At 36.1% G+C, this 20,852-nt stretch overlaps 1 protein-coding gene across 1 annotated transcript in view; it reads left to right on the top strand.

The window, feature by feature from the left end:
- csmd2 (CUB and Sushi multiple domains 2) overlaps nucleotides 1-20,852 on the top strand; it is a 543,350-nt gene that overhangs the window by 320,784 nt on the left and 201,714 nt on the right. Inside the window, exon 26 of the mRNA XM_056479194.1 lies at nucleotides 2,127-2,253. Coding sequence (XP_056335169.1) covers nucleotides 2,127-2,253 — 127 coding nt within the window. The remainder of the gene's footprint in view (nucleotides 1-2,126; nucleotides 2,254-20,852) is intronic.

Here is a 20,852-nt window from a genome sequence, read left to right as displayed (position 1 = left end):
ATCCGAACGCATTGCACATTGCTGTGACATTTATATCACGCATGACTACAAACGATGCATGACCACCATGTAATTTGTGTCATTGCTTGACCAAGACTCATAGTGAGATGTGTGTAGGGAAAGTGTCTGGAACAAATGCGCTTCCCTTGGCTGTGTTGCTATGCTTTAGTGTTGTTTTGGGGAAGTAGAGAATCATATACGGATCAAAATCTCAAAGATGTTTTGCCAGCTCCAGCCAGAGGTCTAATCTGGGTCTACCAATGTGCCCCTATCAAAGTGGCCCAGAAATATATAGATTTTGTATATCAGGCTGCTCCTTTTGACTCTGTTTTCTCTACAAATGCATCCACTCGCAGTATCTAAACAGTGTATAGTGTGTAGCATACACACATTTGACCTCTGAGATGATGATGATGGTGGCAGGACTTTAGGATATAAGACTCTCACGACGTCCTGATCCGTGAAACTGGAACTGTCACACGCACCGGCCTCTACCTTCTGACAAACAAGTGATTTGTTCCCCTACTGCCCGCCACCAGCACCACCACTGCCCCAGCACAAGATGGATGGTCATGTCTGAGGCAGGACGTATTACCAACACTATCTGTGGTATTAGCCAAAGGAAATATGCCCTCCCAAGGGAAGGCTCAATCCTGGAGGTGATATACGGCCACATTATTCTGCTCATCACTCATAAAACTCTGCTCAGTGCTCAATGTATTCTTTTAAAGTGGAAACGTATCCGTGCCCCTGCCACCTGATGATGCATCACTCTACAGAACACCGTGTACCATCCTTGCTTGAGGGATTTTTGATACGAATGCAGAATTCCCTTAAGAGGCAGACACGTACCTTAAAGGCTTTAAAAGGGGGGGTTTAAAGCAATGTATATTTTTGTAGGCTTTCAAGTATGGGATTATTGAGTTGACATTTACCAACAGGCTTGGAAAAATGTTATTCCATTCTAATAAAATGCGAAAGGGATCAAAAATGATAATAAATATGGCAATAAATATAGTGCAATAAACATGTTTGTGTTTTTCAAGTCTTTTGAACCCGACTGTGGTTTGTTTGTTTGTTTGTTTGTTGTCAATTTAATGATTTCATTATACATTTAATATATTATGTCCCCATTGAATTTATTATTAACTAAAAATCACACTAAAGGTTAAATAAAAATATTAAATTATATTATATTATATTATATTATATTATATTATATTATATTATATTATATTATATTATATTATATTATATTATATTATATTATATTATATTATAAAAACACCTAGCATCAACACAGGCTCATTGTGAAAACGTACCCCTGGATACATTTCTGGAGAGTTTGAATTACGTAGCCAAAGCTACATATGGCTGCATTTCATCTTTAAAAGCAAATGCTATGGGGCGTTATGAGGCCGCCAATGACTTACGTTTCTTTTCGTGCTACCAGCTGACCACTTACTTCCATGCGGACAGCTTTTCCGCTGCTACCAATTTGCCCAGTAGCCCACCATGTGCGTCGGCGGACTTGAGATGCAGATAGGAGTTGACTGTGACGATAGGGTTTGAGTTAGGTGGCGAACGGTTCCAGAAAGCAGATAAAACAAAAACTAAAGGCAAAAAATAAAATAAACAAGTAATAACAGGGTGAGAATTTGGTAAAAATCAGACGGCTGTGAAGGCTTTTCTTTTTTTGGATTGCTTTTGAAAACACTGTCGGTTGGGTTTAGGGAAGTGGGTGGATGGGGGGATCGGTTGGTTGGTCAGTCAGTCAGTTAACAGCAGCCTCTGGTGCATTTACACGAGAACAGCAGGCACAAATCGCACTCGCAAGAGAAATTTGAGATCTGAAAAAGCATACACATCGACCTCTGGTGGATTCGTGAAAACAAAAACATTTAAAAAAGGTACCTCCTGGGGTGTATTTTGCAATATAAAGAAATATATATGGGGTACATATCAATAATGAGCCTAGGTTTCACAGCATAGTTGCTTAAGACTTGTCTTTCTCATGCACGTGTGGACCTCTGTTTATTTTTTTGGTAGTACATGGCTGTTTTTGCTTTGGACTAGTGAGCTGTCACTGAATGATGTTGCTTTTGTTTATCTCTTTCTTTACCCAGCCGAGTGTGGAGGAAAAATTAAAGACGAGTCCATGGGCCGGATTCTGTCTCCTGGTTACCCAGCGCCTTATGAGCACAACTTGCACTGTGTCTGGACCATTGAGGCGGCACTTGGAAGCACCATCGGGTGGGTTTCTACTTTTCCATTACCCCCTCCTCACCATCTGTCCCTTCATCTTGCTGTTTCGGTTTGATATCTTCATCTGCCTCTAAACAAAACATAACATGTTTATATATATCTTTCATTCAATAGCTTTGGTCTTGGATTTAAGGCAATAAACTCTAGCTATGATCTATGAATACAATGAATTCCTTATAAACTAAACAAGGATCAGGTGAACACAATCAGTAATTAGAAATAGCAGCAAATTAGAATTAAAATTCTGTAAACAGGAACAAGAAACAAATTTCTTTAGGCTCACGACATTGATAAGAAAAATAGCTGATATTATGATTTGAAATGGTCAGATTTAGATCAGTACACTAGTACTGCATACACTATCAGCATAGCTTAAAATGACACTAAGCTCTTTATCAATACATTCCTTTTTTCACTTAAAAGCAGAATGGAAAATGCACCCATTTCACTGAATGCGACTTAGTATGTCCATTCTTCTTACTCTGTATTCCACCAAGCGTGCCACCCTGCATCTAATTGGTTTGATGGTATATTTGTCAGCTTTCGCCTCAGCCTCAAGCACCCATTGGCTGGCAGGCTGAATGCTAGCACCATGCATGCCAGTATTGTTCATCGTGCTGTCACAGTCAGCAGGACTCACAGAAGCTAGGAGGACATTAGCACTTTGGCAGTCCTACAGGCTGACCTCTTCCCTTCCCTTTCGCACTAATGAGTGAACATGCCCTCTTGTTAATTGCCACTCATTTCGCCAGCGTAATTTTGCATGAAATCTCGCTGCCGAGCTCTGCCTAATTTGTCCGAGGTTTTAATTGTGCTGTTTAGCAGATACTTCACATGGACGCTTTAAGACTCTGCTTTCTTGCTGTGTTCAAGTGGCTCAGAATCGACAGTTGATTTGGTGTTGCTAAGCTTGAAGGTTTTGCAAGGTGCCTTGGAGATGCAGAGAGCTCAATCAAATTTCCCTTTCATCCTGTATGCTTTGTGTCCATAAATAGTTTGGAAACGAGCAATGAGGCGAGTGTAATTATATCATAAGGGTTATTGAGTATGTAATGTTGGTACACCCTTTCAGAGACTCGAGCGAGACGCGCTAACCATATGTAATAATTCAGGTCACCTATGCTTTTTTTTTGTATGAGTGAATAATTTAATGCATTTGGATACTTAGATGTTAACTGTTTACAACGTGTGCTTAGTCAGTGCCATGTGATCATTAGCTGAGTTTACATAATCTTGTTTTAATGTTCATTTTGAAGTATGCTTGAGAAACGAGTGATGGAAGTGGCAACATTTTAATAAAAATTGCTTAGATTGCAAAAAAAAAAGTATTTACATTAACTTGAGGTGATTTTGCACCGTCGAAAAATGGTTCATGTGAGTAATGGGAAACGCATTTGCTGAATAAAATCTGATGTAGTAAATATCATACCCACAGGATTCCATTATGCTTACATTTTTTACTGTTGGTTGCTAGGTTACCATTACTACAGTCGGCCCCTCTACAAATTTGATGGAAACACACTTGACTCGCATTTGTGTTTTTTTTCTACTGTTCTTTTTTTTTGGTGAACTTTTGATTTTTAGAGAAAGACATTGACGTTAGGATGGAAACCCAAAGAATTCAACAGAATATCGCTTGTATACATTGGGGGGAAAAGTATTCAACACGTCATGTTTTGTTTTTTTTGTGGGAATTTTTTTTTTAGAGGAGCTGTTGACATGGAATTGAACCAGATTTCAAAAATCTGAAAAAATGGCTATGTGAAATAATGAAATGACACCAGAAAAATGTACTGAACTACTGAAATGTACTTAATACTTTTTTGGTGATGGAAGTTTAAAGACGCCTGTCATATGGAGAATGGAATCACATGAATTGCTAAGGTGTGATTTCTTTTTTTTCACAGACTTCAACAGAGTGTAACAATTTTGATGGTTCTGTGGGTCTCGTCTATCAAATCTGATCTTTATTTCGTATTTTCTATTGCATTCAAGTCAGGTGATTGGTTGGGCCATTTTATAGCTTGGTTTTCTTTCTCTGAAAGCACTTAAAAGTTTCCTTGGCTGTGTTTTGGATGATTGACTTGCTGAAATGTCCAACCTGGTTTCATCATCTAGATAATGTAGATGTTGGACTGAAGCAGCTAATATTAATTTAAAATGAAGAAGGGCAGAGCATTGCTGAATAACTACTAAGAGATTTCAGCTGCTGTCTGGGCTTTCACTGCCCATTTTTCATGTGCTCAATACTTTTTACCTATGTCATTTTATTTTATTACACATAACCTAATTTGTAAACTAATTAGTATTGTTTTGTTTGCATATTTGGATTCCTTTGGTTGTTACCAACATCTGGTAAAAATTTCAAGTCAGCAGCTTTAGAAATATGTTTTCTGATAAAAATGGTGATGTGCCCAATACCTATTCCCATGTTGTGTATTATATATAACACTTATAAAATTATATAAAAGCACCACATGCTACAGTAAATGCAGTAATATTGAAAATGTTACAACAATTTAAACAGCTTGTATTATATACAACATGTATTGTAGAGATTTGACAGGAAATCATTGGGAGCGGAGAGAAGGGAAATAATCGGCAAAGGACATCAAGCCAGGAATCGAACTTGGGTCACCATGAGCACATTGGTGCTATATGTCGGCACACTTAACAACTAGGTTATTGGCGTCGACGTATTATATTTTATAATATTATAATTTACATTTTTTATACACAAAATTATTGTGGTATTGTTGGATTTAATACCCTCTTAAGAAAATTCATTTTTCATTTAAATCTTCTTACTAAATAACAATATTTGAGGATTCCTTATTAAAAGGTTTTAAATGTTGTTTTTTCTTTCATTTGTTTTCCTTTTATTTATTTTTTTCTTCTCCTTTTTTGGTCATGTCTCTACATAAGACTGTGGCTATCTAAGTTTAGCTCAAAAACACTAACTGGCTGACCTGTGCTATAAACAAAATGTTATTGGCTTTTTTATTCATGCATCCTTAATGTTTAACTTGAAAAGTAAATGGCACATTTTAAACCTCTTCGTTGGACTTTTAAATAACTATATGACCACATTTTCTACATTTTGGTGTCACAGGTAATGCACTAGTATTATAATACTGATTATTTAAGAGTGTGTTCATACTCTTGCTGTATATATGCCTGTGTTTGTGAGAGCCCTGTCCGCAGGCACAGGATAATTAGTAGCTTGGGTGTCTTCCAGTCCCAGGCTAATTCCCCACTGTAAGGTATGCACATACATATCTTTGATCTTATCTTCGCCAATCAATAATTCAACATCATTTGCAATGCATTAGGACTGGGACGATGTCTTGCACTAATACTAGGACTGTTAAGGCAGCTTTCAGAATGTGATGGTCAGAAAGATGGAGTTAGAGCTGGATGAGGACAGCTGTCTTTGGGGATGAACCAAAATATAGTACTATATATAATATTATATATAATTCAATATTTTGGTTTTATGTATGCAAGCAGACATAAGCTAAAATCGTATGTGTCAGTAGAGGCTGTTTTAAATATTACTGTTAATTATTATTGTGGTGGTTCATTCTGCTGTGGTGACCTCTGATATATCAATAATAATGGGATATATCGGAAAAAAAGAAGGAAAAAAGAAGTTATGAATGAAATAAATGTTTCATATTATTATTATTATTATTATTATTATTATTATTATTATTATTATTATTATTATTATTTTATTTTTTTTCTTTATTTTATTTATGTATTTTGTTGTTGATGTTGTGAAAAAAAAATCTATTTACTAAACCATACCTGAAACTAAAATGAAAAGAAATCTAAAAATAACTGCTTTTTGAACTGTAAAAAGTACAATAGATACTTATTGATACTAAAATAAAACGTTAAATAAAACGTTGTTAAGTATTTCTCTTTTCATTTTAATTGCATGTTTCAAAAAATTATAAACCAAACAGTTACATAAGTTAAAACTGTAACAATCATAATTCTGTGGCACTTTTTTGTAGAGTTTGCATGTTCTCCTTGTGTCGGCGTGGGTTTCCTCCCTCGTGCTCGGTTTCCCCCACAGTCCAAAGACATGCGCTATATAGGTAAATTTGTGTAAACCAAATTGTATGTAATGTGTGTGTGTGTGTGCGTGCGTGCGTGCGTGCATGCGTGCGTGCGTGCGTACGTACGTGTGTGCGTGTGTGCATGCGTGTGTGTGTGCGTGCGTGCGTGCGTGTTTGTATGGATGTTTCCCAATACTGAGTTGTGGCTGGAAGAGCATCTGCTGTGTAAAACATATTTGTAATAGTTGGCAGTTTATTGCACTGTGACGACCTCTGAAATAAAGACTAAGCCGAAGGAAAATGAATGAATGAATAATAATAAACCAAACAGTTAAAACTCCAATAAAATAAAATGTTTTTTCTTTTTATTGAATGTTTTAACTTAAAAAAAAAAAAACTTAATCAAAAAAGTTAAAAATAAATTAATTAAATAATAAAAACTATATTTTTATTTTTATTGTAATTGCTGGTTTTACCTTAGGAAAACTTGAACCAAAAAGTTATTTTCATTGCATGTTTTACTTTCAAAAAAAGAAACTTTAACCAAAATGTTTTTTTTTTTTAAATAAATGTTAAAACTGTAATGAAAATCAAAATGAAAAATAAAAGCATACATACATACATACATATATATGTATATAATGTTTTTTTATTGCATGTTTTACCTTAAAAAGAACTTGAACCAAAAGTTACAAAAACTATTAAAAGTTAAGACTGCAATATTTTTTTTAAATAATAAAATAACATTAAAATAAAATAAAACATAGATTGGATCGCATCTGGTAAGAACTGATCAAAAACCACAAATCAATGATTGAACAAAACTCGCTAGCAGACTTTGAAAAGGAGGGATGGCAGTGAGAAGAGAACAGGGTTAATACATGACTCGAAGGCTTTACAGGGAAAAAAAGGAGGCTGATAAAGCAGCAGAATGGGGAAGGAGGGACGAGGGAGCGCAGCTTCCGTTAATTCCTCAGATTTCTTTCGTGACTGCAGATGAGCCTCGAGCGTGACAGTTCCATCCTTTGAGCTGCGACTCCAATGCTGCAAACCGGCTCTGCAACAGCAGGCTTAACCGACGTCTAATCCCACGTGGAGGAGAACATTTGGGGCCAGGCTCTAGATCTGTCTCCATGTGTGTGTGTGTGTCTGTGTGTAAAAAGGCTGCTGATAGTAATTATCACCTTTGCCAAACAAAGGCATCTCAGATGTGAAGAAAGTATCTGTGATGAAAGAACAATGAAACACAGCCTCATGAAAGGCCCAAGTGGGCGGCACCACCATCAGCATCCTGGCACATTACAGACCCATCCCGGTCCACTCTTACACTGACTTTCATGTGTCTACATTCAGACGTCACTGGATAAACACACATCCTGTGACAGAGAAAATGTGTCATTGTACATCTAATTTTAAAAATACATCTAGCTGAATAATACTTTTTAAAGGATATTTTTAAAGAGCCCCTATTATGCATTATATAAGGTCATATTTTGGTTTTTGGGGTCTCCAACAACAGGCTGATATGCATGCAAAGTCAAAAAACACTTTCATTGTCTTATAATATGCATTTCTTTTTACCTAATTATCCCAACGACTCCCATATGATTTGTTCAGCAATTCATTTGTTCCCAAACCCCTCCTTAGCGCAATGCTAATCTGCTGTGATTGGTCCGATGACCCAGTCTGTTGTGATTGGTTAACTGCATTCAGTGCAAGACAGAGAGAAACGCCCAGATTATCAACATTGTGGAAGTAGTCAGAGTGCAGAGTGTATGTGTGAGCCCAATGCAAGAGTGCATTAAAGCAAAGCAGTTAAACACCAGCATATTGCTCTATTCTTAATTAGAAGTAAAAACAGTGACACACATTCAGTATTAATCAACACATCGACAAAAGCTGAACTATTTTGAAACTTGACCACAGCATGTGTGTTGGAACAGCTAGTGGTGGCCATGAAAATGACTAACGACAGAGGATCGCGAGATCACAAATGCATTTAAATCTGTAAGCAAAGCAGCACACGTCGGGTTTTCAATGTGGCTTTTGACGTGATATAATAAAATAATGAGTTAACCAGATACAGCATAAGCCAAGTACATTACAAGTAACAAAACAAAATTAAATACATAGTTTGCAAGCTATAGAAAACAAATAGGCAATCATTTTATTCACACTTACTTACACCTGTGAAATTGAGGAAGAAACTGGTCCATGAACTGTGTACCGATAAAGTTCTTGTCAAGCTCTGATAAAGTCCCATACATCAATAGTCTTTTCTGATCCTTCCTTTAACAAACAGCCAACGAATCCCCAGTTGCAGGGTAGATTATTGCATTATTCACCAGAAGGTTCACTCATTGATGTTCACTGATCTTCAGTCATGATCAGCCCCACACACACCAGCACTCTGCTAGTGTTTGAAGGGAAAGGCGCGTTCACGTTTTACCAGATCTGTCACTTGATATTTGTTATTGTTTCATGTCAAGGTCAATAAGAATAGGCAAAGCATCCGGACAAACGAAGAATCATTTAAACGACTCTGAGTCGAATCTTTGATTTAAAATCTATCTTTTTAAACCTTTTCATTCACTTAGAGCTGTGTTACACACTGTATAGAAGGTCATTTGCAAAAACTCATAATAGGGGCTCTTTAATGTGATATTGATGATTATAAAGTTGAAATAGAAATGCACATATTTTGTAAAATTAGGTTTTGAAATAGTCAATAAAAGCACTAATACTACTAATACTATTACTAATAATAATAATAAGAAGAAAAGATAATTTCATGCTTTGTGATCGTTAAAGATTACAAAGCACAAAACAAAGATACAACAAAACTAGCCATGTGGAATGAAAAAAAATGCTGGCTTTTAGTTTAGTGATAGCAGCCCCTCTGGATGAGCGCGTCCACCAGGACACAGTATATACATTCTGTGACAGTGTAATGTATCATGTTATATATAGAGATGTACAGTATAGTGTTCATGTTGTGGTACATCAATTTTTTAAAATACATCATGCTGAAAGAAACAGGACACGTTCCAAAGTATTGCAAATGACACTTGCAGAAACAACATTTTGTTCATTATAACTGTGAGAATGTGTTTGAAATATAAAATTTGTTAATTATGATTGTGATTAAAATAGTGATTTCAGCTTGACGCTTCATACCAACAAGGAATAAAATAGCTCTATGACATTTATATCAAATAAACTGAATACAACATAGAGTTTGTATTTTACGGTAGGTTATATAATACTACTACTACTACTACTACTACTACTACTATAAACGACTAAAACGCAACTGTTTAGTCTCCACTTTTCCTCCTAATCTGCAATTGCCTCTCTGGCTATACCACTAACTGAGCCCTCTTTCTCTCTCTCTCTCTCTCTCTCTCTCTCTCTCTCTCTCTCTCTCTCTCTCTCTCTCTCTCTCTCTCTCTCTCTCTCTCTCTCTCTCTCTCTCTCTCTCTCTCTCTCTCTCTCTCTCTCTCTCTCTCTCTCTAAAAAAAAAAAAAAAAAAAAAAAAAATTCTACTAATGTTTTGCTTCTTAGACTTTTACACGCCTGAAACTTGTCTATAGCGCTTGTTCACTGCTGCTCTTATAGTTGTGTAAATTGCTTCCTTGTCCTCATTTGTAAGTCGCTTTGGATAAAAGCGTCTGCTAAATGACTAAATGTAAATGTAAATGTACTACTACTACTACTACTAATAATAATAATAATAATAATAATAATAATAGTAATAATAATAATAATAGTAATAACCATAGTTAGTCGCTGATAAACACTGTTTGTTTTTTTTGTTTGTTTTTAGCTTTGTATCAATTTAAGGGTAGTTATTACCGCAACAGTAGTGTAAGATATGAAAATGACTATCCCTGTACAGTAGTGTCAGTGGGATACCCTGCTTTTACTTCATCTAATACTTGTCTGGCTAACAATAGTCTTGGGACATCAAAATAAAATGGTTTGTTTTGGCATGCGGGGTGCTTAACATCATATTTAAGGACAGGGTTTGCATTCCCACCGCATGACACATAACTTCCAACAAGACAACAAAGCAGTGCAAATAATACAGAGCAGCAGTTTTGTAGCATTATTTATTCATGTTGTGGTGCATGCTGGGAATAATAGTCCTGCCTCCAGCACCACAGACATCACTATGTGCTTCTGCAAGAGCTTAATCAGCAAGACTGACCATCTCCAAAAGCTGAGATGCTAATAAACACAATCCCATCGCAATTTTTTTCCTCCATCATTTTTTAAAACCAGGTGTTACACATTTAAAATACTATAGTAATTTATAGTAAAGGGAAATATTTTGGATTAAGCTATATATTTTATATATATATATATATATATATATATATATATATATATATATATATATAGTAAAGTATTTTTTGGAGCACAGCATCAGAAATTAAGTTATTGCATCTTAACATGTACTTCTCGTGGTATGGTCACGAGGAATCCTGCTTCAGAAATAACTCCTCTCCCTCAGTCATCTTTCCATCAAGCAAGTTTCGGTTGGTGACGTCGCCAACCAGAGGTGCCAGTAACGCACCAAAAACTTTGTTGTCGAACACCGTTAAAACAGGAAGAAGAAAAATCGTCATTCTCGCCATCATATGGATTTACTTTCATTGGCTAGACACCGGCCTCACAGCGTGAATGTCGGTGCCGTTACTTATTGATCCGGGATCGGTAAATGTAGCTTGTGTGGACACCACTGCGCTACTTGACTAATAAAATAGCTTTGCTACTGCCACACTACTGAGAAATGTAGTTAAGCCAGTAGCGTCACTACTTGTTGCGACGGTTCTGCCCAACACTGGCTTTAACCTTAATTAAAAACACCTGGCCAAACTAATTGAGTCAGGGTTGTTTGAATCCTGCAGGTAAAGCTGCGGTCACACTGGGCTTTTCCTCCCATAGACTTCCATTCACACGCACGCGAATGCATCAGACTGGAAACGCAAGGTCATGCGTCAAGTTTCGCTCGACGCTGCGGTGCAAAGTTCAAGCTTGGTGAACTCTGACCTGCGAAATCACATCACTTGACTGCGTGAGACCAATCGAGGATCAAAACAGGACCTCTCTGGACAGAAATTTAAAGCATGGACCGATCGCTCGCTTTTTTTAATGTCTAGTCATCTTGTTTATTCCCGCCCCTTTTCGCAGCGTCGCATGACAGAATTTCGCACACACAAAGCCCGGTGTGACCGTAGCTTAAGTGTGTTGAAACAGGCTTGGAATGAAACTCTGCAGGACTGTGGCCCACCAGGAACTGAGTTTGACACACTTTGTCTTGGTGAACTAACACTTCTAAAGATGAAGACGATGCATCGAGGCAAGATGAATGTGAAGCTGCTTGTTTCATTGGTGTCTGAACACAAAGTGTTGCATGTTACATAACATCTAATGTCAGGGAATGATTTTGCACAATCACTGCTCATCGCCAGTGAAAGTTAAATGGAATGAATGCTGAAAAACACTGATAATAAGAATGAAAATCCTGAAAAATGTTAAGCGCTGTCTTTGTCTGTGTAGTTCTCCAGTTGTATGTACTGTATTTGTGTTATTGGCTGCAGATTTGCATATTTGTTTATTACAGATTGTCCAGTTGTCCTTAATTACATTCAATTACATAACTTTTGTTAGGCTAGCTTTTGTTCTACTACGAGCTGTTACTGCTAGCTGTTAGGGTTAAAAACAACGAAAACGACACATTTGTATTAATTTTTTTATTATTATTTTACTCCTTTCGATTTTTTTTTTCAGCTGGGCCAGTGAAAATCTGAACAACTAGTCTGACCAACAAGCTTTAATGTTGAGTTATGTTTAGGATTTAACTTTGGTAAAGGAGAACTTTAAGACGTGCATAAACATTGTAACTGGCAACCCTGTGGTATTGAAAATTATATTAAAAATCAATAATTTTTAAATGCATCATTTAAAACTTCCAGTACCATGAAAATGGTAGCAGAAACTGTTCTGTTGGTTTTTCATCAGCTGGTCAAACAGGGACGAGAGAGAGAGAGAGTGAGAGAGACCTTCCAAAAGTCTATAGTTGATCAATCAATTAATGAGGCTAATTTTTAATGGGCTGTGAAATTGTGCCGTCTCACTTGCAGTGTCTGCTTGCTCATTACTCTCAATATACAAACTGTCAGAGTTTGAAACTCACAATTTTTCTAAAAGGTTAATGTACCCCCCAAAATCCAATATGCTGCTAAATGGTGGGAGAAAAATGCTCAAGCACACCTAGAATGATCTGATGATAAACATGCGGATGATTCGGTTCTCCTGGGAACAGTTTGCATTGTGGGACGGCTGGCAGCGCTGAAGGGAGGAGTCTGGGGATTGTGGGTAGAAAGTGCTGTGCATTTGTTTTTAAGGTGGCCAGAAACCTCACATCTGCTGAATCAGACTGAGAACTGCTTCTTGCTCTTGTTCAATCTGCCTACACAGCGGATAAAGATAACTAATCATTAATGCATCAGCCAGTGCCAGCCACTATATTCTACTCTCAATGGGGTGTTTAAATAAACAAAAATGCCAAAAATAAATGTAATACTTTGCATTATATAACACTCAATTATTGGAAACTTTATCTAGCAAAGCTTATGACCGACTTTTAAAAAAGTAAGAATGCTTATTTTTTTCTGAAATTTTAGCTATTGTCTTTTTCTCAGAGTTCTGACTTTATTTTTAAAAAATTGTGAGTTTATATGTTGTAATTCTGATAAAGTCAATACAAAGTCAGCATTGTGAGATGTTGACTTAGAATTGTGCTAAAAAGTCTTCCAAATATCACCCTATAAGGGGTGGTATGACGCCATTACCAGCTGACCATTCACCTTCATACGGATGTCATTGACTGCGACAATGGGGTTCGGGTCCGGCAAAGAACGGTTCCAGAAAACGGGTAAGACAAAAACAAAAGCCAGAAAATTAAATAAACATGTAAATAAAAGGGTGAGAATGTGGTAAAATTATAAAATGTGGTAAACATCAGGCGAGGGCTTTTCTTTTTCTGGATTTCTTTTTAAAACTGTTGGTTGGGTTTAGGAAAGTGGGTGGGTGCTAATCAAATGGTGCTTAGAAAACACTATTGGTTGGGTTTAGGGAAGGAGGAGGGTGGGTCAGTCGATCGGTCAAACAGTCATTCATTCAATACGTTCAACAGAGCCTCTGGTGGATTTACGTGAGAACAGCAGGCACAAATGGCACTCTCGCGTGAAATTTGAGATCTCAAAAATCGTACACAGCGGCCTCTAGTGAATTCGTGAAAACAAAAACTGAACAAAACATACCTCCTGGGACGTATTTCACACTGTCCAGAAATGTATATAGAGGTACATTTTCAGAATGAGCCTGGGTTGTAAGTAGGACTTCCAAATAAACTCAGAATAACATGATATGTGAGGCTGGTTCATGCTGGGCATTGTTTCTTTGTTGTTGTTGATCTAGTGGTCAACCTTAACCAACAATCTTGACCTCTGCAATAAATGTGTTGATCAAGGATGTTTTGGAGATGTGAATCCATGATTTCAAGTCATGACCTGCAAAACTTTTGATACCACACAAAAGTAGTCTTGTGCGCCAGCTTCAAACTTCCATTGCTCTACAAAAACCCAAGTAGCATAAATGATGCAATGAATGAGCTTTCTGTTTTTCAGTTCATTCAAATTGGAAAATCTTGTTCTTGGACAAACAGGAATCTAACCATCCACCACTACAGTCCTTGCAACAAGCATACTGTAGATGGCATTTTTGCCATTTATATATATATATATATATATATATATATATATATATATATATATATATATATATATATATATATATATATATATATATATATATATATATATATATATATATATATATATATATATATATATATATATATATATATATATACGTATATATATATATATATATATATATATATATATATATATATATATATATATATATATATATATACGTATATATATATATATATATATATATATATATATATATATATATATATATATATATATATGTATATATATATATATATATATATATGTATATATATATATATATATATATATATATATATATATATATATATATATATATATACTTTTTATATATACTTTTTATATATTATATATTGTAGTATATTATATATACTTTCACCACAATCAAACCCCCGTCCTCTCCTTCAGTCAGATAGCTTTCATCCAAATGGCAGTCATACCCGTCTGGGATAATGGAGATGTCCTGCACAGATATGTGTATAAAGGTGCCCTTGAGCTGCTATGAGAGATGAGAACCATCATTACAGTGATTGCAAGGCAGGGCTGAATTGATATTCTGACATCATTTTGTTTTCTTTTTCAGAATCTTCCATTGACTTACAATAATCGAACCACAACAAAAATCATTCTAATAGAGTGCAGCATTTGGGTTCTGAAAGTAAACAAAATGCATTCGTTTAATGTGGAGGGAAATTGATTTTTAATGATAACCGTATCATAAAAAGCAGCCTTATTGTAAGGTTCTGTTTCCACCTGCATTAACATGTGCTTAAATGCATCACTTTGTCCCATAATAATCATCCTTTGGTCAGTATTCAGAGAATAGATAGTGTATTTGTGGCTCTTCAAACCCAATCGACCACATGACATTCTACTACACTATTAAAGCAACCAAGCAAATGTGTTTTTATGCTAGTCAGCAGTCATAGGTGGATCACCATTTCACACCCTGTTTACGCTTGCATTTAGCATTGCACTCAGTCTGATAACACGATTTCAACTGGTCTGTTTCATTTTATTTATTAGTATACAAAAATGTGCTTCAGTACTTGAATGCTGAATTATGAGTTGCTTGTTACTATAATGTATTGGTTCTAATTTAAATTCTGTTTAGTTGTGAGTTGCTTCTATTTATTTTTCTTCATTGAAATTAGCTTGTTGGTAAAATGGTTAGCATATCACTAACAGGAATTATCGTGTTGCCTTCATAAATGAAATGCTGCTTGTGTGTTTATGTTGCTAGCATGTTTCTAACATTGTTAGTATGTAGTTAAAATAATTAACATGTTGGTATCATGGCTAGCATTTTTAGCGTGCTGTTAGAATGTTTCTAGCATGGTTAGCACATTGTTAACATAAATTATTGTGTTGCCTTCATAAATTAACATGCTTCTTGAGTGTTTATGTTGATAGCATGTTTCTAGCATTGTTAGCATGTCGCTAAAATAATTACCATGTTTCTACCATGGCTAAGATTGTTAGTGTGCTGTTAGAATGTTTCAAGCATGGTTAACATATTGTTAACATGACTTGTTGTGTTGCCTTCATAAATTAAAATGCGTTATGAGTGTTTATGTTGCTAGCATGTTTCTAACATCGTTAGCATGTCTCTAAAATAATTAACATGTCACTATCATGGCTAACATTGTTAGTGTGCTGTTAGAATGCTTTCTAGCTTGGTTAGTATATTGTTACTGTTACTAAAATGTTTCTAACATAGTTAACACTAGCAAGAATTAACATGTGACTAGCAAGTATCACCATATTGGTAGGATGTTTCTTGCAAAGTTAACACACATTACCAACATGAAGATGTGTTTTTGACTCTTTAACTCTTTCTGACTTTTGAAACTTGACTCGAGCTTAAAATGTTATAGACCCAGTTTTCCGCTGTATTTAAGACCACTTGATAGGAAGAAAGAGATTGCAGGTCTGTTTTGTTGAATTTAGTAGCCTATAAAATGTGGTTTAGTTCTTGAATGCTGAATTCAGACTTTTTTGTGAGGCTTCTGTTTATTTTCCTTCTTGCATAACCACATTTACTGCAAAAACACTGTTGTTGACATTCTTGTCTACAACCTACTGTAAACCACATACCCTTCTAGCATGATGACAGTGCAAACACAGCTCTTATGCATCTTAGCTGTCTAGTAAGCACTGGTATTTTCTCCAGCAAATATAAGTCCTCCTTAGACACGATGACTGTGTGCTATATTTACTCCTCTCTAAACCACTCTGTCCATACCTTATTTACAAAAATACTGCATTATTCACTTGATTTCTTCACTAGACACACCAGATCTTAAGTATTCAAAAATTGCCAAGCATGAGTTTCCAGAAACTGTAATTTTCTCACCCAGCATTCGAGGACTCTTATCATGGACATATTTTCACAAACACCTGCAAATGCTTCTCATGGTCTGATTCATTAGCTATCCCTCTCTGCGCAGATAACCTGCTTGCGTTAGTTTAATGTTTCATGTCTGGTATGTTTTCAAACGTGCTTCATGTTGGTTTGGGGAAGCCAATGTATAAATCTGGATTTTAAAATTAATAATAGGTCAGAACATGCTGGTAACTGCTAGTTTATATTATTACAAAGTTAGGTCATGCTAACAACACATTAACTATGTTAAAAAAAACATGATAGGGCTCTTGCTAAGAGTATGCAATTCATGCTGGAGGCATGAAAACAAAAATGTTTCCAAACATGCCAAGAACATGTTAGCAATTATTGCTAGCATTGTGTTAACATTATGTGAACCATGCTATTAACATGCTAACAATGTAAAAATACATACTAACAGCATTCCAAGACCTACCAGTTGTGTTGTTATGTTAGAAACCAGCATTTTCACATTGTGGTAGGCATGCAAGAAACATGCTAACTATATTGTAACAAAATGTTAACCATGTTACAAATGTCAATGAATGAATTTCATTCTTGTTAGAAGCTCACAAACATGCTAATTAACTTGAAACATGCTAAAATCATGCTAATTATTATTACAACATGCAAGTTCAATTTAGAAACAAAGTTGTCATGCCTATTGCTGATAGAAACATGTTAGCAATGTGCTAACAATATAGTAACAACATTTGAAACACAAAGACAAAACATCAAGTTAACAATGTGTTAACCATGATAGAAACAATGGTAACAGTGCTAGATTAATGCTAGTGGTATTAAGTTTGTTAATTTATTTTATCAACATGTTAACCATGATAGCATTATCATGTTAACTCATCTTAGAAACATGCTAACAACATGTTAACATGGTTAATCTTGATCGAAATGTTAAAACTTTTAAACAATGTATGTTAACAATGCTAGAAACGTGTTAACAACATGCTAACATATATTAGCAGTGTGGTAAACATGAAAGCAACATGCTAAAAAATGCTAATAACATGTTAATTCATGTTACACCATAACAGATGATGGGTTCCACACAATTCCTTCATGTCGTCCCAACGCAAATCGATTAAGTTAGCTTAATGTTTTTTTTTTTCGTATTTTAAGTTGATTGAACATAAAACAATTAAGATGTGCACAAAAAAACTTAATAAATGTGTTGTTACATAAACATTTTTTAAGTGTAACACTGTGATAAACATGGTAGCAACATGCTAACCCTTGGTAAATAGCGATGTTAACCATCCAAAACAGCCTCAACCTCAACAATCCCAACAAACTTTTAATCCTCTAGCTTTATTATTCATTCCCTTTTATAATAATTAACCCCCTCCTTGCCACAAATCATCCATCCAGAATTTGTTCTTGATGACTTTCCCGGTTGAACAAATAAACAAATAAATGCACCCACAGACATGCATTCACAAGCTCTGCGCCGCTCCCCCGTCTGCCAAGTCATTGCAGCAGGAACACAGGCGAGACTCCCAGGGCAGCACTGCTGTTTGGTATTCATATGACACAGCTCTCCTCTACATTTGCCTCTTCTCCTCTCCTTTTCCCTCTCTTCGGCTCTTCCTTCGACATCTGATTGAACCACTTTGTTTTTTTTAAAGATGCATGCAACACTTTGCTTACCTCTTCACAACACTGGCTTCAGTTATTTTGGATGGACAAGAGTCTTGGCTCAATCTCGTGCTTGTTTTGTGAGTAAGTAGATTCTTTTGGAAGTGAGTAAATCCAGGCTGTGAATGACCAGCGTTGAGATGAAAGCTGTTTTTTTTCCATCACTTCAGATGCGGCTGACCTCTACATTTTCTGTTCTTTTGAGAGGAACAAATCAAACCTTGTGGGGTTTAGTCTTTCATCTCCTTCCACCTTTCCTTTTATATTTTGATCATGCAAATCTGACAGACTGTAACCACCCACTCTTCTGCCAACACGACCAGCCGCCGTATCAGCGCGGATTACATGAAAGGGTTGCAGAGGGAAACAGGGAAGCACAGGTGGAAGCCCATTTCAGTAAATAAAAAATGAACATGAGAATTAGTTAATGGTGGCGGCATATGGATTAGCTGTAGCAGTATGATGTTTGTTCAGGCAAGACCCTCACTCAATATCAGTCACTCAGCCTTTCCTCGAAGGCCTGGAACTGAGGTTAATTAACCTCAGGATCGTGAAAGGAAAGCAAAACAAATAAGTTACAATTTGGAGCTATAGTACTGGGGTTTTCTTAGTGTTTTTTTTTTTTTTACTTTAACCATATTAACCTAATTTACCATAATATAATTTCAAATCCTGTATCACTTTATCTCCTCTTTGGAAAAAATGGACAGGCATTAAAAGGAAAAATCTGTCGATTGATCAATTAATCAATCGATCAATCAATCAATCAATCAATGAACCTACCCACCTATCTACCTACCAATCAATCAGTCAATCAACCAAACAGCCACCCAACCAACTGTCCAACCAACCATCGTCCAATCATCCGTCCGTCCGTCCGTCCATCCAACTATCCAACCAACCAACCAACCAACCGTCCATCCAACCAACCGTCTAACCAACCAACAAACCAACCATCCAACTGTCCTTCCAACCCACCAACTAACCAACCAACCAACCGGCCAACCGTTTGTCTGTCCATCCAACCAACCAAACAATTAACCAACCAACCGTCCATCCAACCAACCGTCAATCCAACCAATCAACCATCCATCCATCCATCCATCCATCCATCCATTCGTCCGTCCGTCCGTCCAACCAACCAACCAACCGTCCAATCGTTCGTCCGTCCATCTATCCATCCAACCAACAAACCAACCAACCGTCCAACCTTCCGTCTGTGTGTACATCCATCCAACCAACCAACCAAACATCCAACCAAACAACCAACCAACCAACCATCCATCCATCCAACCATCCATCCATCCAACCAACCAACCAACCATCCATCCATCCATCCATCCATCCATCCAACCAACCAATTAACCAACCAACCGAAACCGTCTGTCCATCCATTCATCCAAGCAACCAACCAACCACCCATCCATTCATCCATCCATCCATCCGTCCAACCAACTGTCTAACCAATCAACCGATCAACAATCCAACTGTCCATCCAACCCACCAACTAACCAACGAACCTACCAAACATGTTTAGATGTGTGCAGATCTTCTATTTAACTTCGGGACGGTACATAATTATCATCAAGAATGTTCACCAACATGAAAACTAAGCTAAATTTGTCTTTATTAAGCAGAACAGAAATAGAAACTAATACTATTTGTTTGTGTTTGTTTGTTATTGTAGTATTGCCAATATTTTGAAGAGAGCTTTTATTTATTTATTTATTTATTTTATTTAATTTTAATATATTATTTTATTTATTTATTTTATTATTATATTATATTTTTGATTTATTTGATTTTATTAAGCATTTATTTTATTTTTTAATTTGTTTGTTTTGTTAATAATGTTTTATTAGTAGCAGCAGCAGTAGACTTAGTAGTATAGTAGTACATAATAGTAGTACATATAGTAATAGAGTAATATAGTAGTAGTAACATAGTAGTACAATCGGAATACTAATAATTATTTACCTAAAGGTTTACGCATACATGCTTGTTTAAGATAGATAGATAGATAGATAGATAGATAGATAGATAGATAGATAGATAGATAGATAGATAGATAGATAGATAGATAGATAGATAGATAGATAGATAGATAGATAGATAGATAGATAGATTGATTGATTGATTGATTGATAGATTGATTTATGGTTTGTGCCATTTTTGTTTGCTAAATTCCTTCACAAACTTCTGGTAAAGCTTATTAGCAACAGTAATAGTCCAGCATCCAAAACACTGCACAATCTGCTGTCCATCAACTGCATGTAACACCTGTTTTAGCATCTTGCCGGCAAAGAGGAAACTGTCTGGCATTAATGGAACGAATGCACCATTGTGCGCCTACTCCCCCTTGAGAAAGCAGCACCGCTTGCATAGATTAGCACTTTATCATTAGTATGACACAGATCTGTCCTGTCGGTGGTGATGCAATGGATGCTGGAGGCTGAGGAGGTTTCTGAAGCGCTCATTTCCACACAAAAAAAAGCAGCATTGTGCGTTTGGTAAAACTTTTGGTTGCCAAATGGGTGGACGGGGACAGAATAATTTGGTTCATTATCAGATTTGTAATAGCACTGTGGCTGGAGGCTGATTAATCTCATTTAGAGCTTCTGGATTGAATAATGTTGTTTTCTCTCTGACTAC

This window comes from Danio aesculapii, chromosome 19, assembly GCF_903798145.1.
Source record: "Danio aesculapii chromosome 19, fDanAes4.1, whole genome shotgun sequence".
Taxonomy (NCBI): Eukaryota; Metazoa; Chordata; class Actinopteri; order Cypriniformes; family Danionidae; genus Danio; species Danio aesculapii.
Note: the sequence above shows the minus strand (reverse complement) of the source record. Positions and strands in the feature narration are given on the sequence as shown.